The sequence below is a fragment of the Engystomops pustulosus genome, chromosome 4 (assembly GCF_040894005.1).
Source record: "Engystomops pustulosus chromosome 4, aEngPut4.maternal, whole genome shotgun sequence".
In the NCBI taxonomy this organism is placed as follows: domain Eukaryota; kingdom Metazoa; phylum Chordata; class Amphibia; order Anura; family Leptodactylidae; genus Engystomops; species Engystomops pustulosus.
In genome coordinates, this window is record NC_092414.1 from 208,004,666 (window position 1) to 208,028,280 (window position 23,615).

The 23,615-nt window shown below is 44.3% G+C and overlaps 1 protein-coding gene across 8 annotated transcripts in view; it reads right to left on the reverse strand.

Annotated features, from left to right (window-relative positions):
- Window positions 1–23,615, reverse strand: part of LOC140128225 (A.superbus venom factor 1-like) — a 119,915-nt gene that overhangs the window by 8,611 nt on the left and 87,689 nt on the right. For all 8 annotated transcript variants that reach the window (XR_011855128.1, XM_072149772.1, XM_072149776.1 and 5 more), the window contains 9 exons: window positions 20,735–20,821; window positions 18,374–18,577; window positions 10,274–10,349; window positions 9,041–9,200; window positions 8,871–8,966; window positions 8,638–8,788; window positions 8,268–8,431; window positions 6,947–7,105; window positions 1,392–1,451 (listed from right to left, as the gene is read on the reverse strand). Coding sequence is in view for 7 of the 8 variants with exons in the window: in XM_072149772.1 (XP_072005873.1) it covers window positions 1,392–1,451; window positions 6,947–7,105; window positions 8,268–8,431; window positions 8,638–8,788; window positions 8,871–8,966; window positions 9,041–9,200; window positions 10,274–10,349; window positions 18,374–18,577; window positions 20,735–20,821 (1,157 nt within the window). In the remaining variant the exon portion in view is untranslated. The remainder of the gene's footprint in view (window positions 1–1,391; window positions 1,452–6,946; window positions 7,106–8,267; window positions 8,432–8,637; window positions 8,789–8,870; window positions 8,967–9,040; window positions 9,201–10,273; window positions 10,350–18,373; window positions 18,578–20,734; window positions 20,822–23,615) is intronic.

Genomic DNA, 23,615 nt, shown 5'->3' on the forward strand with positions numbered 1-23,615 from the left:
ACTCTGACTTGGCTACTCTGGGAGGCTCTGTATGGAATTTGGGGGCTATGTGTGGGGCAATGAAACTATTGGCTACTGTGGGGGAAACTGCAACTAAGCTACTCAGGGAGGGTACGGTGACTTGGCACGGGTACGGTGACTTGGCAATAACAGGAACACTGTGATTTGGCTACTGTGTGGGGTAACATGATTTGGCCAATATGTGGGGCACTACGATTTGACTGCTTTATGGGGCAATGTGACTATTGGCTACCGTGGGACCCACAGCCCTATATGTCCGCAAGTTCCTTGTGACACCGTCTATTTCTAAATGTTTTATCAGTTTATTTCCTTGTGGTAGTTGATGGGACGCAGACCCACAACCCCGAGAATCGGAGGCAAGATCATTGGGATCAATGGCTATTTATAGGAGGATTTTCTTTATTTAAGAGATTCATTAGAGTATTGGCCAATCACAAGCCTAACGCACTGGTATATAGAGCTGTATCTACCAAATAGATTTCTCCCCTTATGTGAATTATTTTAAACTTTTTGTTCCATTTTTTAAATAAAGCATAGAATTAATACAATTAAATGTAATAATTAATAATGTTAATGAAACAAAATGCTAGAATAAGTTTACCAGGACAACTTATGAAATGCAATGAAACAATATTTATAATGACTGGAAAATTGGGTAAAAAAGTGGCTCAATAGGTTTTTCTAATTTAGATTCTTATAAACAATCATAAAAATGAAAGGATTCCAAACTCCAACTCTAGCAGAGTTCACCAGACTGGGTGACTAAGGGCCTCCTCCTGCAGTACCAGGCAGCACAGGACGTCCCACGCTTATTACAAGGTGAAGCATCCTGGGCTGCCGGAGAGGTCTTTGGCGATCATTGAAAGCTCCGCTATTGGGTTTCCCTTATAAGACAAAAGTTGATGTATGAGCTGTTTTTTTCTGAAATAAAAATGTACTATATCCATGCTTGGCACATTGCAATAAATAAGTGGCTTTTGGGTTACAGCACTTGACTCCTAAAAGGTTCCTTATCACTGGCCTGGGACATCTTTGTGTAGCTCCTCAGAGTTTTTGCCATGGAGAGCCACGTGGAATTTCCAGTTGCCAGTATGAGAGAATGTGAGGGAGAAAACCCCAAATGTAACGCACCTTGTACCACTCAGTCACATGACACCGGGGAGAGGGAATGAATAATTTGGCAAATTTTGGCCATTTTTATCTAGATCTGTAGTCACTTTTGTTGCCAGCTTGTTGGACTTTAGTGACTGTTTGTTGAGTTATTTTGAGGGCACAACAGATTTCCTTTTTGTTCGTGTATTTATATGTGTACGTGTAAGTCAGTAGCTTAAGCTCAATATTGAGGTTTCCCAAATACAGTGAGAACCTACCTGCATAGATACGTCTCCTTTGCCCTCAGCTCTCACAACAAACTCTTTATTCCATGTGGTCTGTAAAATAGAATTGTATATTTGCATGTAGAGTATTTGGCATGGAAGACATTACACATAATCTGAAGTTTATATTATATGGATGCACCTTCCAACGTGCATAGAATTAGTATATGCCCCAACTTAATATTACATGCCCCCAGCCCCCAACCACTCAGCATGGAGCGGATACAGAATCCATCACAGCTCTGCCAGAAACGGCCCTGAAATTATCACCGCCAGCAATTGTGATTATTTCCCCTTCAGGCCATCTCCGGAGGGGACCAGAGCCTCTTGATGTCTCCAGTGGTGCCGGAGGGGTGGGGACTTTTTCATACACTACTGTGACAATTTTGTGTTTAACATGAAAACTTTAAATACAAAAATTTTTAAATTAGCTGCAAAATGAATAGAAATATAGTCCAGACATTGACAAGATTTGAAATATTTTATTATTTCATTTGAAATTATAATTTTCTCTGCTTTCATTAAAGAATTGCAGACCTTTGGCCTCTAGCTGTTAATTTGCTGAGGTAATCCGGAGACATTTTGGATCGACTTGATGGGCACAATTTGCGTACCATATGCTCACACAGCTCAATGGGGTTGAGATTTGGTGACTGGGCGGCCACTCCATTACAGATAGTAGACCAGCTGCAGCTTCTTTCCTAAATAGTTCCTGCATAATTTGGAGGTGCAGTGGGTCATTGTCCTGTTGTAGGATAAAATTGGCTCTGATCAAGCGGTGTCCACATGGTATGACATGGCGTTACAAAACAGAGTGATAACCTTCCTTATTCAAAATTTCTTGTGCAAATCTCCCACTTTACCAGCACCAAAGCCACCCCAGACCATCATACGACCTCCACCATGATGACAGATGGCGTCAGGCATCTTCCAGCATCTTTTCCGTTGTTCTGCGTGTTACATATATTCTTCTGTGTGATCCAAACACCTCAAACTTAGATTTACCTGTCCATAACACTTTTTTGCATTCTTCCTCCATCCAACGTCTGTGTTCTTTTGCCCATATAAATCTTTTCCTTTTATTAGCCAGTCTCAGATATGGCTTTTCTTTGTCACTCTGCCCTGAAGGCTGCATCCTGGAGTCACCTCTTCACCGTAGAGGGTGACGCTAGCGTTTGGCGGGGCTATTTAATTAAGCTGCCAGTTGAGGATCTGTGTGGTGATGATGGTTATAGTACACACTGGGGGTCATTTACTAAGGGCCCGATTCGCGTTTTCCCGACGGGTTACCCGAATATTTCCAATTTGCGCAGATTTCCCCTGAATTACCCCGGAATTTTGGCGCACGCGATCGGATTTTGGCGCATCGGTGCCGGCGTGCACGCGACAGAAATCGGGGGCGTGGCCAAACGAAAACCTGACGGATTCGGAAAAACCGCCGCATTTAAAAAAGAAAAGTGTTGCAAGACTTGCACTTACCTTCACTCAGCCCGGCTCGGTGTACTTGAGTGCGTTCCGATGCTCTTCAGTGCAGCAGCGCCACCTGGTGGACGTCAGAGGAACTGCCTTAATAAATCCCGGCCGGACGCGAATCCACCGCAGAGAACGCGCCGCTGGATCGCGAATGGGCCGGGTAAGGAAATCTGCCCCATTATTGTAGGAATTATTCAGTTTCTTGGCAATTTGTCACAAGGAATGGCCTTAGTTTGTAAAAACAAGAATAGCCTGCCGAGTTTCGCATAAAAGTTCCTTTTTTGGCCATTGTGAGAGTTTCATAAAACAAACAAATGTGATGGATGCTCCAGATTCTTAACCAGCTCAAAAGAAGGTCAGTTTTATAGCTTCTCTAATCAGCCAAACAGTTTTTAACTGTGCTAGCATACTTGTACAAGGGTTTTCAAGGGTTTTCTGAACATTCTTTAGCCTTCTTACACGAGCTGATATGAGAGATTTTAAAAAGTTTTCTTAATCTGACCGGAGCTCACAGTTGTTGTAATCCTCTATTCCAATGAATGTGCATATACGTCTCCCTTCAGTCCATGAAGATATTTCCAACTAAAGATTTCACTGGAAATAAGCCACTGTTCAGACAGGAAACCACTGCAGTTCTTTTTCTACAAATATCCTCTGTAATTCAGCTTTGCTATACCGAGGAAATAAGTATGGACATAGCGAAGACGGTTTCAACAAGTAAAAACTTTTTATTCTTGGTTCTACTCACAAAAAAATCAGATAAAAATGTGAATATAATCAATCCACGAGGACACCAGACCTTGCCCGACCCAGGGTTTCCCCTATCAGCTTCTTCCGGGGCGTGACTGATATCAGTCCTCCATTACAATTTATACATATCCTCAACACATTCATATTTCATAAAAAACACGAATACATTTAATATTATAAACATATTGTAAGACTTAAAGAATATATCTACAAATAACCTTTCCCTAACATTTGAAATTCCCTCATTTTCAAACCCACGTGGGTTCCAACCTATAATCTTCTAGCTCTACTCTACACCAATTGAAAAATGTACAAGTGGGCGTATCCAGAAACTCTGCCATGACACACCTCTAACCTCTCAACATCTTTATTTTTTATGTCTAATATGAGAGATGTTTCCCATTCTAGTTATTGATAAAATAATAATGGCACTTATGAAAAGTGGAAACATTAATGGGACCTCAACAACTCCACCAACATTGAGGCCTAAATTGACGAGCACCAAGACATTACTGTTACCAGACAATTAAGGCATCATGGCGTACGGTCATAGTGCTTGTACAGGCTAAGAAGAAGTGTGATGGTAGCAGGAGCCCAACTTATAGTTTAATCGTCCTCCTGTTGCAGCTTCTGCGGTTAATGAAAACTGTCCTGCATTAGCACCCTCTGATCATTGCCATGGCAACTAAGGGCCTAGCGAAGGCCTCAGGCCTGACAGGCTCAACCCTATACTAGGTCCTACCAGAAGCAGGATCCATAAACATAGTATTGCAGTGTATTAAAAATTAGATCAGAATATCCCATCTTCTTCCTACTGGGGCAAAATATTACAACATATATGCAAGAACACATTAAAAAAAAGTAAAATAAATAAAAAACAACTAAAAATTCTCCATATCCAATTACACCCACTGTATTATGTTAAAAACGTTGAAAGAAAGTATAAAAACCTCATCTATTTCCGCCTTCATAATGGCCAGATCTAAAAGCACAATCTATTAGTTAACAAGCTAAGAAGATGAAAATGCAAAACATGACATTTTTTTTAAGAATAGTCTTTTCATTGTATAATACAAGCAATATACACTCACCGGCCACTTTATTAGGTACACCATGCTAGTAACGGGTTGGACCCCCTTTTGCCTTCAGAACTGCCTCAATTCTTCGTGGCATAGATACAACAAGGTGCTGGAAGCTCCTCAGAGATTTTGCTCCATATTGACATGATGGCATCACACAGTTGCCGCAGATTTGTCGGCTGCACATCCATGATGCGAATCTCCCGTTCCACCACATCCCAAAGATGCTCTATTGGATTGAGATCTGGTGACTGTGGAGGCCATTTGTGTCCAGTGACCTCATTGTCATGTTCAAGAAACCAGTCTGAGATGATTCCAGCTTTATGACATGGCGCATTATCCTGCTGAAAGTAGCCATCAGATGTTACAGGGTACATTGTGGTCATAAAGGGATGGACATGGTCAGCAACAATACTCAGGTAGGCTGTGGCGTTGTACCAAGGGGCCCAAAGAGTGCCAAGAAAATATTCCCCACACCATGACACCACCACCACCAGCCTGAACCGTTGATACAAGGCAGGATGGATCCATGTTTTTATGTTGTTGACGCCAAATTCTGACCCTACCATCCGAATGTCGCAGCAGAAATCGAGACTCATCAGACCAGGCAAGGTTTTCCAATCTTCTACTGTCCAATTTCGATGAGCTTGTGCAAATTGTAGCCTCAGTTTCCTGTTCTTAGCTGAAAGGAGTGGCACCCGGTGTGGTCTTCTGCTGCTGTAGCCCATCTGCCTCAAAGTTCGACGTACCGTGCGTTCAGAGATGCTCTTCTGCCTACCTTGGTTGTAACGGGTGGCGATTTGAGACACTGTTGCCTTTCTATCAGCTCGAACCAGTCTGCCCATTCTCCTCTGAACTCTGGCATCAACAAGGCATTTCCACCCACAGAACTGCCGCTCACTGGATGTTTTTTCTTTTTCGGACCATTCTCTGTAAACCCTAGAGATGATTGTGCGTGAAAATCCCAGTAGATCAGCAGTTTCTGAAATACTTAGACCAACCCTTCTAGCACCAACAACCATGCCACGTTCAAAGGCACTCAAATCACCTTTCTTCCCCATACTGATGCTCGGGAGAACTGCAGGAGATTGTCTTGACCATGTCTACATGCCTAAATGCACTGAGTTGCCGCCATGTGATTGGCTGATTAGAAATTAAGTGTTAACAAGCAGTTGGACAGGTGTACCTAATAAAGTGGCCAGTGAGTGTATATATATATATATATATATATATATATATATATATATATAAATGTGTTACCATATAAATTATACTGACCGTATAATATAAGTAACATTTTATTAATTTTCTATGGTAAATGGCGCAAAATTTAAAATGAACCCCTTAAAGACGTACGATTGTTTTCTGCGTAACAAATCGTACCTTCCTATGTCATTATTTTATAAATAAAAATAAATAATTTAGAAATCATTAGTACATCAAGTCTATGCCTGTGCTGTGTGAGTACTAAGGGTTAATAGCTTCTCTACACAGAGCTGATAATGCAGATGACAAGGTGGGGGAGGGGAGCAGCATGAGGTGCAGAGAGAAACAGAGAAAGTTCTGTAAAATAACAGCCTGGAATGGAGGGACTGATAGGGAACAGGGGAGATCTTGTAGCTCACTATTCTGTGCATGTGCACTGTTCTGAACACATATAGCTCTGCAGAAAGAGCTATGTCACATGACCTCCTCCTCTATGAGCAGGGAGCAACAGCCCTTCCCCTCCCCTGAAACTGACTGAAAAACAAACTATAAACAAAGTATGGACTTCAGAGCTTATCAGCACATGGAGGGAAGCGGCTATTGCAGTTCTAAGGCAATCTGAAGGCCATAGCAAAGAAACTACTGATTATAGGTAACAAAGATAATAGGCAAAGGTGTTTTACATCCCAAGAGCTATTGATTTGTGGAAAAAAAATCTATACAGTTATTCTTTAAATCTTGCAGAAACCCTTCTCAGAAGACCAACGGTGTCTTGGGTTGGGAAAAGTACATTGGATATGGATTCTGATAAATACTTGCTTGATAGTTTCAATAAGTCCTGTCAATGTGTTGCTCATGGAATCCAAAATCCCTTAACAATTACCAGTAGATGTGTAGAGGAACTTGTCTCCTGATACACCCACCTTTCTGTACACATTTACAATCTGATGTTATATGGTAAATTCCTAATTATCTAGTGAAATAAATAGCTTGAAATAACACGTAGCTGTAAGCTCAATATAATGAACCCTCCATACTCACCACAGTCAAACGTGGCACCATACGGTTCTCTTCATTGAATTGATAACGTAATGGAAATGGATTATCTGGGAGATGAATGGTCACGTCCATTTGTACCTCAGTTATAGATGGGAGATCCGTCTGATATTGAACCAAAGCTTGGAACATCATTATTGAAGCCTAAAGAGAACAACAGCTACGTTTCAGACACAATTCAGGGGCTCACTTTGGGATGGGTTCCGGTGGCCCAGATACGCTACTCTTGACATTTGATTCATTCCCAGTCATCTCTTATCTGCCCAGCACTGTCTCTGCCCTGCAGCTGTTTCTATGGTGGCACAGGGTGGCAGGTGGTGGCACTCACACACTTGCTGTCGAGGGGCAGTGACTCAGGATACACAAAGTCACCCTTCAATGATGACATAAACACAAACAGTGCCAGCAAAAAGTGGCACTGTGCTGTGGGCATCAATAAAATACAATGAAATACCGAGTGGTGTAACACAGAAAAAGAAACGGACCAACCCGCACAATGAGGCTGGAAACCTCATAATAACCATCTATTTATGGCACCTGATGTGAACGGTTGCCACAAATCCCTATGTAGGGGCTAAGTAACATTAGAAAGAAAGTGCCAGCTCTTACCTAATCAATAACAGCAGTTGGAGCTCCACTGTCCGGGAAAGACCGCGTCCCCGACGCGCGTTTCAGCTCGGGATGAGCCTTCGTCTGGGGGTGGCATCTTCCCGGTCCAGGGTCAGTTGATAAAAGAGAGGCGTACCAATGAGCGCAAGAGAAGAGGTGCACGTGATCGTGGCCTCCCGGGGCCCGAGGCCTCCCGGGGCCCTGTGGTCATGTGACTTGCAGGTTTCATGCCCACTTTTGTCCAGCCTCCTCTGACTAGACTCCTATGTTTACCTCCTCTCCACATTGTGCGGGTTGGTCCGTTTCTTTTTCTGTGTTACACCACTCGGTATTTCATTGTATTTTATCGATACCCACAGCACAGTGCCGCTTTTTGCCGCCACTGTTTGTGTTTATGTCATCATTATTTATATGTCATTAATAAAGATTCCATTTTATGCTCACGTTTCTAGTTTGGTCCTTTCTCCCCTTTGGTTAAGGGGTACCCTTGCTTTCAATTTAGTTACCATGGACTAAGTGACTAGGTGGGGTACTGTACTAGGGGACTGAATTGAAGGCTACACATATTGCCTCGGTATACACATAGCGTGATAACCTATGTCGAACTCCAGCTAAAATCCCCCCACCTGTATCCAGTTTGTTTTTAATGATGTAATAAGAGTATAATGTGAAGCCCCAACCAATTCATATCACTCACTTGCGTGGCTCCGTTAACTGTTTCGTCAAATTTTTGCCAGGATAACCAGCGTATTATTGGTCTGATAAGAATATACTGCTTCAAGCGCAAGAGAGCCAGAAGAGCATAAGATGTGGCCTCAATGGTAATGAGATGGGACCCTGGATCTTTCCAATGAGAATTGTCTAGTGGAGGAAAGGGAGAGACAGTTATGGAAAACATTGATGGCGTTTCTTACAAACGCAGCAACTACTGCAGATTTAACCATTATACCTGTAGACATATTGATTTAATTAAATTAAAATATATCCGATTTACCTACTGTGCCACAATATAAATATCTTCCAGTGCCCTGAGTAGACTATAAGAAGTATCCAGAGAACTCCAGTACCTGTGATAGCAGAAAGTAACTTCTGTGGGTGATCTATGGCCCCAGCCATAGCGAGAGCATAAGAGGTAATAGCGATGGTGTACGGTTTATCAAGAGCTGGTAACTGACCCAACAAGAAGCTGCTCGCCTTCTCTATACTCATCTTCAGGATCTAGAATAAATTATGGAGGACAGATTCTGCATGAATCCCGGCATGTACTTCATAATGATGACAATAACAATACCTGACTTACGTTGACATGTGGAGTGCAGGTAACCTCACTTTCCAGCATAGCGATGAGGACAAAGGCTGTAAGTGCAACATCTTCTGAAGACCCTTTGATACCTCCCTGGGGAGAAGAATAATACTGAAAAACTAAAACCACATAACACAATGTACAAGGAGCCTTCAGCTGATACATACCACCATCTCCAGATGAATAACCGGGGCGTCTTCTTTGAACATTCCATTTGGTTTCTGTTTCTGAAGTATCAGCCATTTGATGGCGCCACACAACATATTGCTGTCAATGTCCACCAGTGTTTGAGCCATTACAAAAACCTTGGCCACGTAAGCTGAGAGCCTGGTCAGAGATAAAGAGCAGTGTCCAAATGTGTAAATGAATCTTGGGTAAAACATGTACCACTACAAGCAGGAACCCTAGAAAGTGCACAAAGCCCTGGACACTGTATTACACTATTACAGCGTCATAGATAGTTTAGTTTGACCAGTCAAATTCTAGAATTTTATGAAGAAGACATTACCTTCTCCTAAAAAAGTATAATGTTTTAAAAAAAAAATTCTAAATGGTAAACTTGGATAGTATCAAATGGTAAGGTTTACTATGGGGCTTCTTTAAGGTGCAATTTGTCAAATCATTAGAGATATGACCCGAGAAGTCCTGAACTATATAATAATAATAATACAATAAGTACATGCAAGTAACGATGGCCCCAAATTACACTCACTAATGTAAAGTAAAAAGAGATGGTCCCTGTGGGAAAAATCCTCCTTTGTGTTTCTGTTAAAAAACCTTTCTTTAAGGCTACATTCACACGATGTGTGCTGGCCACGCTGTAGCAAGGCGGACACACGTCAGCGCACAAGAGAGGAAGAGGGGGTGCTGCTCGCCCCCGCCCCTCTCCATTGAGAAACATACCACACGGCGTGTAATACGGGGAAAGATAGGACATGTCCTATCTTTTCCCCAGGTATGGAGGGGTACGGTGCCGCGAGCGTGCTGCACCGTAATGCTCCTTACCGCACCATGCGCCCATTGCTGGCCTATGGGGGACATATATAACGGTCATGCGAAGGTTGTGTTAATGTAGCCTAAACAGATCCTCCTAGTGTGGGAGAAGTCTTTCTAGGTGGCCCTTTTTTTTCTAGGAAAAGGGAAGATAAATTTTTTTCCCTTTTTTTTCTTTCTTCAATTAGTTTTGTTGATGTGTTCTCACTCTGGATACCAAGTTTGTGTTCCCAGGGCATTTGGATAGTATACTGATAACATTATATTCTGTGTAGTGTCTGTTTGATGTTGTAAATGTATAGCTAATGTTACTAATAATTTATGGTATAATTGTTGCATAATAAAAAAAAAATCCTGAACTAAGCCTATACCACATATGCCATGAGTAGAAATGATCATATGCTCACCATGTGCTGGCCGGTCTGCCTGGAGATGATGAGTAGGAGTTGTCTGCTTTATGGTAGACAAGTTGCTGTATTAAACCTGGGAATACAGGAATCCAATCAATTACCACCATGTCACCACCATAATTCCACGAATATTACATGTATATTCTTCTGTCATAAAGTATTGTACTTAGTGCCGCCATTTGCCGCCCATTCAATAGACAGACGGTACCCAACCGATTTTCACTCTCGTGTGCTTCTGTCAATCAATATCCACTAGAGATGAGCGAACATGCTCGTCCGAGCTTGATGCTCGTTCGAGCATTAGCGTACTCGAAACTGCTCGTTGCTCGGACGAATACTTCGCCCGCTCGAGAAAATGGCAGCTCCCGCCGTTTTGCTTTTTGGCGGCCAGAAACAGAGCCAATCACAAGCCAGGAGACTCTGCACTCCACCCAGCATGACGTGGTACCCTTACACGTCGATAGCAGTGGTTGGCTGGCCAGATCAGGTGATCCTGGGATAGACTAGCCGCTGCCCGCGCTGCTCGGATCATTCTGTGTCTGGATGCCGCTAGGGAGAGAGCTGCTGCTGGTCAGGGAAAGCGTTAGGGTGTTCTATTAGCTTACTGTTAGGCAGGAGTGATTCTCCAAGAACCCAACAGCCCTTCTTAGGGCTACAATAACGTTCTACTTTTTTTTTTTTTATTTGCATCTAGTACCATTTTGTGAGGAATTAGCAGGGGGACTTGCTACCGTTGTGTTTAGCTCTTAGTGGCACACATATCCACCTCAAACACCAAAGTGGGAAAATTTAGTAGGGGTTGGATTTCAATTAGGCACAGTCTGCCATTTTTCCTTTTTTATTTTACGTTTATTTTGTTTAATAACTCAGCGTCATCTCATCTGGCATAGTAGTGTGCTTTCATACTTGGCTAGAAAATAGCCAAAGGAGAATCCAAACGGCTTACGCCTACAGTAGCGTTATATATATTTGATTTCTGGTTGATCTGCTGGTGGCTGTACTTGCTGCAGTGCATCTACTAGCCAATTGTGAGCAATTTGTAGTGAGACTTGCGACCGCTGTGTTTTGCGCTTAGTGACGCACATATCCATTGCAAAGACCGAAGTGGGAAAATTTAGTAGGGGTTGGATTTCAATTAGGCACAGTCTGCCATTTGTCCTTTTTTATTTTACGTTTATTTTGTTTAATAACTCAGCGTCATCTCATCTGGCATAGTAGTGTGCTTTCATACTTGGCTAGAAAATAGCCATAGCAATAGGATAGCATTGTTTGGTTTTAAAAACTCAAAAACACAAAAAAAAAAAAAAAACACAAAAAAAAGTTAAAAAAAAATTAAAGCTATAACTCTCATTTTAAAAATGTTTAACCCGAGGGCTAGGGGTAGAGGACGAGGGCGGGGACGTGGGCGTCCAACTACTGCAGGGGTCAGAGGCCGTGGTCCTGGCCGGGGTGAGACATCACCTGCTTATGAGGGAGCAGGGGAACGCCGCAGAGCTACACTCCCTAGGTTCATGTCTGAAGTTACTGGGACTCGTGGTAGAGCACTGTTGAGGCCAGAACAGTGCGAACAGGTGATGTCGTGGATTGCTGACAATGCTTCGAGCAATTTGTCCACCAGTCAGTCTTCCACGCAGTCCACCCATGTCACCGAAATCGCCACTCCTCCAGCTCCTGCACCTCAGCCTCCTCCCCCCCAGTCTGCCCCCTCCCAGGAAAATTTGGCATTTGAACCGGCATACTCTGAGGAACTGTTTTCTGGACCCTTCCCACAGTCACAAACCACTTGTCCGGTTGCTGCTGAGCAATTTTCCGATGCCCAGGTTTTCCACCAGTCACAGTCTGTGGGTGATGATGACCTTCTTGACGTAGTAGAAGTGTGTAAAGAGGTGTCCGACGATGAGGAGACACGGTTGTCAGATAGTGGGGAAGTTGTTGTCAGGGCAGGAAGTCCGAGGGGGGAGCAGACTGAGGGATCGGAGGATGATGAGGTGACAGACCCAAGCTGGGTTGAGAGGCCGGGTGAACACAGTGCTTCTGAGACGGAGGAGAGTCCTCGACCAGAACAGGTTGGAAGAGGCAGTGGTGGGGCCAGACGGAGAGGCAGGGCCAGAGCTGGTGCATCAGCGCCAAATGTGTCAACTAGTGAAGCTCCCGTGGCGAGGGCTCTTGCGGCGAGGGCTAGATCTTCAGAAGTCTGGAGGTTCTTTAAGGAAACACCGGATGACCGACGGACTGTGGTGTGCAACATTTGCCAAACCAGGCTCAGCAGGGGTTCCACCACTACTAGCTTAACTACCACCAGTATGCGCAGGCATATGAATGCTAAACACCCCACTCAGTGGCAACAAGCCCGTTCACCTCCGGCCGTGCACACCACTGCTCCTTCCCCTGTGTCAGCTGATAGTCAGCCCCCTGCCCAGGACCCTGCCACAAAAACCCCATCGTCGCCTCCACGATCCTCCACAGCATCCACCAGCGTTCAGCTCTCCATACCCCAGACGCTGGAGCGGAAACGCAAATATAGTGCAACCCACCCGCACGCCCAAGCCCTTAATGTGCACATCTCCAGATTGCTTAGCCTGGAGATGCTGCCCTATAGGCTAGTAGAGACCGAGGCCTTTCGCAACCTCATGGCGGCGGCCCCCCCTCGGTATTCGGTCCCCAGCCACCACTACTTTTCCCGATGTGCCGTCCCAGCCCTGCACCAGCATGTGTCAGACAACATCACCCGTGCCCTGACCAACGCCGTTTCTGACAAGGTCCACCTGACCACGGACACGTGGACGAGTGCTGCCGGGCAGGGCCACTATATATCGCTGACGGCACATTGGGTTAACTTGGTGGAGGCTGGGACCGAGTCTGACCCTGGGGCTGGTCATATACTGCCGACGCCGAGGATTGCGGGGCCTACCTCGGTCCAGGTGTTTCAGGCCTACTATGCCTCCTCCTCCTCCCACCCCTCCTCCACCTCCTCCTCCGAACTACCATCCGTGGGCACGGCGCCATCAGTCGGTAGCTCTAGGCACAGCAGCAGTGCCGTCGCTAAGCGACAGCAGGCGGTGCTCAAACTGCTGAGCCTAGGCGACAAAAGGCACACCGCCCAAGAGCTATTACAGGGCATCACGGCGCAGACTGATCTGTGGCTGGCACCGCTGAACCTGAAGCCAGGCATGGTTGTGTGTGACAACGGCCGTAACCTGGTGGCGGCTCTGCAACTCGGCAGACTGACACATGTGCCATGCCTGGCCCATGTGTTAAATCTGATAGTTCAGCGTTTCCTCAAGACATACCCCAATCTGTCAGATTTGCTCACGAAGGTGCGCCGCATCTGTGCGCATTTCAGGAAGTCCAGCACAGATGCTGCCACTCTCAGGGCAGCGCAGCGCCGCCTCCAACTGCCCGCTCACCGACTGTTGTGCGACGTGCCCACGAGGTGGAATTCAACACTGACCATGTTATCCAGAGTTTACCAGCAGCGCAGAGCGATTGTAGACTGCCAGATGTCAACTTCCACCAGAAGTGGTAGTCAGGTCAGTCAGCTTCCTCAAGTCTACAATGAGGAGTGGACGTGGATGTCTGATATCTGTCAGGTGCTGAGTAACTTTGAGGAGTCAACACAGATGGTCAGTGGCGATGCCGCCATCATCAGCCTCACCATCCCGCTGCTTGGCCTGTTGAAAAACTCTCTGATCAGCATGAAGTCGGAAGCTTTGCGCTCGTCACAAGAGACGGGGGAAGAAGATTCCCTTGTTGATAGCCAAAGCACCCTCAGGTCTGTTTCTCAGCGCATATCGGAGGAGGTGGAGGTGGAGGAGGATGAGGAGGAAGAGGAGGAGAATGTTGGCGAGACACAAGAGGGGACCATTGTTGAGTCCTTCACTGTTCAGCGTGTATGGGCAGAAGAAGAGGAGTTGGAGGAGTTGGAGGAGGAGGAAATGGACAGTCAGGCCAGTGAGGGGAGTGAATTCTTACGCGTTGGTACTCTGGCGCATATGGCAGATTTCATGCTAGGCTGCCTATCCCGTGACCCTCGCGTTCAAAGAATTTATTCCAGCACCGATTACTGGGTGTTCACTCTCCTGGACCCACGGTACAAGCAAAATCTTTCCACTCTCATCCCTGCAGAGGAAAGGAGTGTGAGAATGCATGAATACCAGCAGGCCCTGGTGCACAAGCTGAAACAGTATTTCCCTTCTGACAGCGCTAGCGGCAGAGTGCGTAGTTCTGCGGGACATGTAGCGAGGGAGAGTAGGCGAGCAGGCAGCTTGTCCAGCACTGGCAAGGGTACGCTTTACAAGGCTTTTGCCAGCTTTATGTCACCCCAGCAAGACACTGTCACCTGTCCCCAGTCTCGGCAGAGTAGGGCTGATCTTTACAGAAAGATGGTGAGGGAGTACGTAGCTGACCATACCATCGTCCTAAATGATCACACAGCTCCCTACAACTACTGGGTTTCAAAGCTGGACATGTGGCACGAACTGGCGCTGTACGCCTTGGAGGTTCTTGCCTGCCCTGCCGCTAGCGTCTTGTCCGAGCGGGTTTTCAGTGCAGCTGGTGGCATCATCACAGATAAGCGTACACGCCTGTCGACTGACAGCGCTGACAGGCTGACGCTTATTAAAATGAATAAAGGCTGGATTTCTCAGAATTTCCAATCTCCACCAGGTGAAGGAAGCTCAACCTGAATAATTGATCCACTCCTCCTCCTCCTCATTTTCCTCCTTCTCCTCCTCTTTGTACAGTAAAGCAGAGGAAACTGGCTATTTTTTGACAGGGCCCACTGGCTCTTGCTATAGTACTTTATGCATTTAATTTTTCTGGAGGGCCACCTACCCGGTCCTCTGTTTGAAACAATTTTTGTGAGTGCCACATACAGGCACTCAATCTATTCCATTTTTCTGGAGGGCCACCTACCCGGTCCTCTGTTTTAAAAAATTTTTGGGACTGCCACATACAGGCACTCAATCTATTCCATTTTACTGGAGGGCCACCTACCTGCTCCTCTGGTTTGAAAAATTTTTGGGACTGCCACATACAGGCACTCAATCTATTCCATTTTTCTGGAGGGACACCTACCTGCTCCTCTGGTTTGAAAACTTTTTGGGACTGCCACATACAGGCACTCAATCTATTCCATTTTACTGGAGGGCCACCTACCTGCTCCTCTGGTTTGAAACATTTTTGGGACTGCCACATACAGGCACTCAATCTATTCCATTTTTCTGGAGGGACACCTACCTGCTCCTCTGGTTTGAAAACTTTTTGGGACTGCCACATACAGGCACTCAATCTATTCCATTTTACTGGAGGGCCACCTACCTGCTCCTCTGGTTTGAAACATTTTTGGGACTGCCACATACAGGCACTCAATCTATTCCATTTTTCTGGAGGGATACCTACCTGCTCCTCTGGTTTGAAAACTTTTTGGGACTGCCACATACAGGCACTCAATCTATTCCATTTTACTGGAGGGCCACCTACCTGCTCCTCTGGTTTGAAACATTTTTGGGACTGCCACATACAGGCACTCAATCTATTCCATTTTTCTGGAGGGACACCTACCTGCTCCTCTGGTTTGAAAACTTTTTGGGACTGCCACATACAGGCACTATCCAAATTAAATTGTCTCCATAGCAGCCTCCACACGTTGTCTCCATTGCTACCTCCAAAAGTCGTCCATATAGCTGCCTCCATACATCCTCCCCTTATCAAACGAGGTTTGTCAGGCAGAAATTTGGGTTGTTTTCATGGATTCCACATCAAAGTTGTTAACTTTGTCGCCACCCTGCTGTGTTATCCACAAAATATACTGGCAAACTTTTATGATTAACCGATATTATTTCAGCGCTTCTTGCGCAGCTGTTTACATTCCCCTCACCCGCCATATCCCAAACTTATAAGAACGCTACTACACTTGATCTTATACAAAAGGTTCTTAGAAGTGCTGTTTGGGGAGTAGCCTAGAGACAGGGGCTTGGATTGGCGAAAGCTCGCCTGGCTGCAGAGCGCCAGCTCCATCCCAAGATCCAACTAACATAGTTTTAACTGCAGCACCTTTAATCTACTACTAGTTCACTGCCTCCATAATAATAATAATAATAATCTTTATTTATATAGCGTCATCATATTCTGTAGCGCTTTACAAATCATAGGAAACAAATACAAATGTAATGTAACAGAGCACAACATTTGTATGGAACAACAGGAGTGAGGTCCCTGCTCGCCAGAGCTTACGGTTTATGAAGATGATGGGGTAACACGAGGTAAAAGAATATTTAATGGTCAAGCCATTCTTCTTAGGGAATAGAACAAAATATAATAAATGGAATTGCTGTCGCTTGAACCACTCAGCCGTCATCTTATATACCAGGTCCAGGGTGAATGGGACTGCAGAGAAGTCTGGTGCCTGTTGGTTGCTGGATAACAGATGGGAGGACGACACAGGACGGGTTAGTAGAAGAGTTAAAACTTCATGCAGTTAATGAGTGTTATAGGCTTGCCTAAAGAAATGGGTTTTAAGACCACGTTTGAAACTTTGGAGGTTAGGTATTAGTCTGATAGTCCGGGGCAGAGCATTCCATAGAATTGGTGCAGCTCTAGAGAAGTCTTGGAGACGCGAGTGGGAGGTCCGCACTAGGGTAGAGGTTAATCTAAGATCACTGGCGGATCTAAGAGCACGGGTTGGGCGATAGACTGAGATAAGAGAGGAGAGGTAGGGGGGTGCAGCATGGATGAGGGTTATTATTATTTTAAACTGTATTCGAAAGGAGACTGGCAGCCAGTGCAGCGACTGGCATGAACTGTAAGCATACATGGTCCCCTTATCAAACGAGCTGTGTCAGGCAGAATTTTGGGTTGTTTTCATGGCTTCCACAACAAACTTGTTAACTTTGTCGCCACCCTGCTGTGTAATCCACAAAAAATACTGGCAAACTTTTATCATTTACCGATATTATTTCAGCGCTTCTTGCGCAGCTGTTTACATTCCCCTCACCCGCCATATCCTAAACTTATAAGAACGCTACTACACTTGATCTTATACAAAAGGTTCTTAGAAGTGCTGTTTGGGGAGTAGCCTATAGACAGGGGCTTGGATTGGCGAAAGCTCGCCTGGCAGCGGAGCGCCAGCTCCATGCCAAGATCCAACTAACATAGTTTTAACTGCAGCACCTTTAATCTACTACTAGTTCACTGCCTCCATACATGGTCCCCTTATCAAACGAGCTGTGTCAGGCAGAATTTTGGGTTGTTTTCATGGCTTCCATGTTAACTTTGTCGCCACCCTGCTGTGTAATCCACAAAATATACTGGCAAACTTTTATCATGTACCGATATTATTTGAGCGCTTCTTGCTCACCTCCTTTGGTTCCTCTCTGCCACCCATTGGTTTGAAGCCTGAGTCCATTTAGGGTATGTCGCCATGACACTCTCTAGCCTGCTGCCGCTGCCTCTGCATGCCGTCCCCTATAGTGTCAGGGTCAATTATTGGATGTTTTAGATGCTATCTAGCTTCATTCTGTCACTCTGTCATGGCCATGCTGTTGCCCATAATTTTGGCATAATGTTGCGATTATGCAGCCTCAGAGGCATCCATGCATGCTGCCCCTGCTGTTTCCTGTCCATTTCCGTGGTGTTTCCATCCTTTTCTGAGGTTCCCAGGTGTTTGGCCAAGCTTCCCTGTGCAGAGCCTTGGTCCCCTTGAAAAATGCTCGAGTCTCCCATTGACTTCAATGGGGTTCGTTATTCGAGACGAGCACTCGAGCATCGGGAAAAGTTCGTCTCGAATAACGAGTACCCGAGCATTTTAGTGTTCGCTCATCTCTAATATCCACCAGACTTGGTTCCTGCCTCTCAGCACATCCAGGATGAAATCTACTCCAGATCCAGCCTGGCCTAGATCTCAGGTATAAGCACGGGCAGTATTCTAGCACAGCCTTTAGTTAATTCCCCTCCTCGATTCCCGCACCTCTACGCTAATTTAAAAAAAAAAAGTAGGATAAGGGGCACAAACATCGGGAAAACTGGCGTACAAGGTATAATAAATCCCCCAAACATCATAGCAAACGTGGATATACACATAATTTCTTCTTTTCTTACCCTGCTTGATGTTCTTGATGGCTTCTTCTCTTCCGATGAGACCCATTTGCTCCCACTGGTTGGTGGCATCGAGGTAAATGGTTGCAACTACATTGGGAGTCATAGTCATCATGTTGCCTTCCCCATCACCACGTGGAACAGCGAATAAATGATTGAGATTGCCGCCATAGATTATGTGCTGCCTCATCTGGATTCTTGGGTAGACTATATTGATTGACATAATATAATTTCAATTTCTAGACACAGTAGTTGGAAGCAGATTATAATAGAACATGACGACTTCTTTGTGCCATAAGATGCTATGGGTATCCAGACGCAGTTATTTTCAATGCGCTATAAGACCTTGTCAGGGCAATTGCCCTGCAGAAAAGGCGCTAGTCGCTGCACTTACAGATTCAGTTATTGCCAGTCCACTAAAGGAGCAAATGAAAACACAGATGCAATTGCTGTCACTGCATTTAAGGACCGTATGGGTACACAGATGCAGTTATTGTCATTGCATTATAGGACCGTATGAGTACACAGATGCAGTTATTGTCATTGCACTAAAGGACCGTATGAGTACACAGATGCAGTTAGTGTCATTGCATTATAGGACCGTATGAGTACACAGATGCAGTTATTGTCATTGCACTATAGGAGTGTATGAGTATACAGATGCAATTACTGTCACTGCACTATAGGAGTGTATGAGTACACAGATGCAGTTATTGTCACTGCACCATAGGACCGTATGACTACACAGATGCAGTAATTGTCACTGCACTATAGGAGCGTATGAGTACACAGATGCAGTAATTGTCACTGCACTATAGGAGCGCATGAGCATACAGATGCAATTACTGTCACTGCACTATAGGACGGAAAAAAATTGTTGGATTAGGAAAGCAAACAATAAGCTTTGACTGCTACCGCCTCTGGAGTAGCATCCTGTAGAGCAGTAGTGGCAAACCGATTAAGTACCGAGTGCCCAAACTACAACCCACTTATTTTTCGCGAAGTACCAATACAGGACTTTAAGCAGTAACTTATTGCTACTTGCTCAACTTTCATCATAGCGGCCTTGAAGACACCAATAAAGTTGAAAAAGGCAAAGTACAGACAGTCCCCGGGATACGTACAAGATAGGTTCTGTAGGTTTGGTCATAAGTTGAATTTGTATGTAAGTCGGAACTGGATATTTTATAATTGTAACCCCAAACAAATGTTATTTTGTGGATTTTAAAAATGTGTCATAAGAACCAGGATTAACAATAAATCTTCATTACAGACGCCTGTGATAACTGTTATAGCTGATTATTGTAGCCTAAGGATAAAGTACAGTAATTACCAACATCCAGAGGTCCGTTTGTAACTAGAGATCGTCTGTAAGTCCGGTGTTTTTAACTAAGGGATCGCCTGTAGCAAATTTGAACTATCATTGTATCTTTTCTCCCTGTACAGGAAGATTCATGGGGACAGCAGGAGGACCTCCAAATATAAATAGGTCCTGTCCACACCTTCTCACTCACTCAAGGAGTTGTCACTTTACAAATTGCCCTGAAAGCAGCATCTCATAAGTTCCCTGAAAGTGCAGGACGAGTCTTGTCTTTGAGTCTTGTGAACTGTGCTGGGGCGAGGGCCTGGATGCCCACATCGAGCACTCAGAGTGCCACCTCGGGCACCCGTGCCATAGGTTCGCCACCACTGCTCTAGAGGCTTCCTAAATTTCCTATGTGGCCTCCCCTGACCACCGGTCACACACCAGGCCACGTATAAAGAGACAACTCTTATATTTGGGAGGTCGGTCCAATAAAACTTTATTTATACTTTAACGGTTGAGGATTTGAACATATTCTGACGGTATCTTGCATCCACTAATTACGGTAGATCAATCAGAGAACAATATCAACTGCATAATACTGTAAAAAGTTGCCAGAAATAGATAAGATTTGTTGTAAACACACTGCACGTGTCATTCGTAAAACACTTTTTCAGGTTATTTTCCATTTAATTGTAGTTTAAACTTTTTTTCTCTTCTGGAATATAGAGGAGTATTTAAATATTGTTAAACTTTCCGTGCACACAAGTTGGTTGTAGAGTCTTATTACTTGCAAATGTAGGGGCAGATTTATCAGATGTGTGATAGTGTTCTAGTTGTTCATGGCAACCAATAAGGGCTAAGCTTTCATTTTATAAAGAACTGTGGGATAAAGAAAGCTGGGCTCCGATTGGTTCCCATGGAAAACTTGAGATAAATCTCCCCCATAGTTACTAGGGAGAAAATTACTTTCACTATAATTTATACAATTGTCCTTTCTATTGGGTCACAGATTAAACAATTATGTAGAAACTTTAATATATATAAATAACATCATTTACCTATAAATTGCACATGTGTTTCCACATTTGTCCCTGGTACTAGGTTTTCCCCATACAAGGCTTGTACCGTCTCCTCCTGGACTCCGTCTATTGGAGGTAAACAGAATTTCGCTTTGTGTAGATGACTATTGCGGCACATTGTTAGACAATGAAGTAGCAGAGTCTAAAATATCATACATGCTCCGCTGAATTCTCTCCTGCCATGAGGACATCACTGACCTATCATTACATCACTACTGACCATAGATGATGTCACAGCTTATCTCCTCCTCCCTGTACAATGACCTCTATATAGATAACACTGACCCATCATTACATCACTACTGACAATAGATGTCACAGCTTATCTCCTCCCCCCTCCCTGTACAATGACCTCTATATAGATAACACTGACCCATCATTACATCACTACTGACAATAGATGATGTCACGGCTTATCTCCTCCTCCCTGTACAATGACCTCTATATAGATAACACTGACCTATCATTACATCACTACTGACCATAGATGATGTCACAGCTTATCTCCTCCCCCTCCCTGTACAATGACCTCTATATAGATAACAGTGACCCATCATTACATCACTACTGACAATAGATGTCACAGCTTATCTCCTCCCCCTCCCTGTACAATGTCCTCTATATAGATAACACTGACCCATCATTACATCACTACTGACAATAGATGATGTCACAGCTTATCTCCTTCCCCTCCCTGTACAATGACCTCTATATAGATAACACTGACCCATCATTACATCACTACTGACCATAGATGATGTCACAGCTTATCTCCTCCCCCTCCCTGTACAATGTCCTCTATATAGATAACACTGACCCATCATTACATCACTACTGACAATAGATGTCACAGCTTATCTCCTCCCCCTCCCTGTACAATGTCCTCTATATAGATAACACTGACCCATCATTACATCACTACTGACAATAGATGATGTCACAGCTTATCTCCTCCCCCTCCCTGTACACTGACCTCTATATAGATAACACTGACCCATCATTACATCACTACTGACAATAGATGATGTCACGGCTTATCTCCTCCTCCCTGTACAATGACCTCTATATAGATAACACTGACCTATCATTACATCACTACTGACCATAGATGATGTCACAGCTTATCTCCTCCCCCTCCCTGTACAATGACCTCTATATAGATAACAGTGACCCATCATTACATCACTACTGACAATAGATGTCACAGCTTATCTCCTCCCCCTCCCTGTACAATGTCCTCTATATAGATAACACTGACCCATCATTACATCACTACTGACAATAGATGATGTCACAGCTTATCTCCTTCCCCTCCCTGTACAATGACCTCTATATAGATAACACTGACCCATCATTACATCACTACTGACAATAGATGATGTCACAGCTTATCTCCTCCTTCTCCCTGTACAATGACCTCTATATAGATAACACTGACCCATCATTACATCACTACTGACAATAGATGATGTCACAGCTTATCTCCTCCTCCTCCCTGTACAATGACCTCTATATAGATAACACTGACCCATCATTACATCACTACTGACAATAGATGATGTCACAGCTTATCTCCTCCTTCTCCCTGTACAATGTCCTCTATATAGATAACACTGACCTATCATTACATCACTACTGACAATAGATGATGTCACATCTTATCTCCTCCCCCTCCCTGTACAATGACCTCTATATATATAACAGTGACCCATCATTACATCACTACTGATAATAGATGATGTCACAGCTTATCTCCTCCTCCCTGTACAATGACCTCTATATAGATAACACTGACCCATCATTACATCACTACTGACAATAGATGATGTCACAGCTTATCTCCTCCTCCCTGTACAATGACCTCTATATAGATAACACTGACATATCATTACATCACTACTGACAATAGATGATGTCACAGCTTATCTCCTCCCCCTCCCTGTACAATGACCTCTATATAGATAACACTGACCCATCATTACATCACTACTGACAATAGATGATGTCACAGCTTATCTCCTCCCCCTCCCTGTACAATGACCGCTATATAGATAACACTGACCCATCATTACATCACCACTGACAATAGATAATGTCACAGCTTATCTCCTCCCCCTCCCTGTACAATGACCGCTATATAGATAACACTGACCCATCATTACATCACTACTGACAATGGATGATGTCACAGCTTATCTCCTCCCCCTCCCTGTACAATGACCTCTATATAGATAACACTGACCCATCATTACATCACTACTGACAATAGATGATGTCACAGCTTATCTCCTCCCCCTCCCTGAAAAATTACCTATATATAGATAACACTGACCCATCATACATCACTACTGACAATACATGATGTCACAGCTTATCTCCTCCCCCTCCCTGTACAATGACCTCTATATAGATAACACTGACCCATCATTACATCACTACTGACAATAGATGATGTCACAGCTTATCTCCTCCCCCTCCCTGAAAAATTACCTATATATAGATAACACTGACCCATCATACATCACTACTGACAATCCATGATGTCACAGCTTATCTCCTTCCCCTCCCTGTACAATGACCTCTATATAGATAACACTGACCCATCATTACATCACTACTGACAATAGATGATGTCACAGCTTATCTCCTCCTCCTCCCTGTACAATGACCTCTATATAGATAACACTGACCCATCATTACATCACTACTGACAATAGATGATGTCACAGCTTATCTCCTCCTTCTCCCTTTACAATGTCCTCTATATAGATAACACTGACCTATCATTACATCACTACTGACAATAGATGATGTCACATCTTATCTCCTCCCCCTCCCTGTACAATGACCTCTATATATA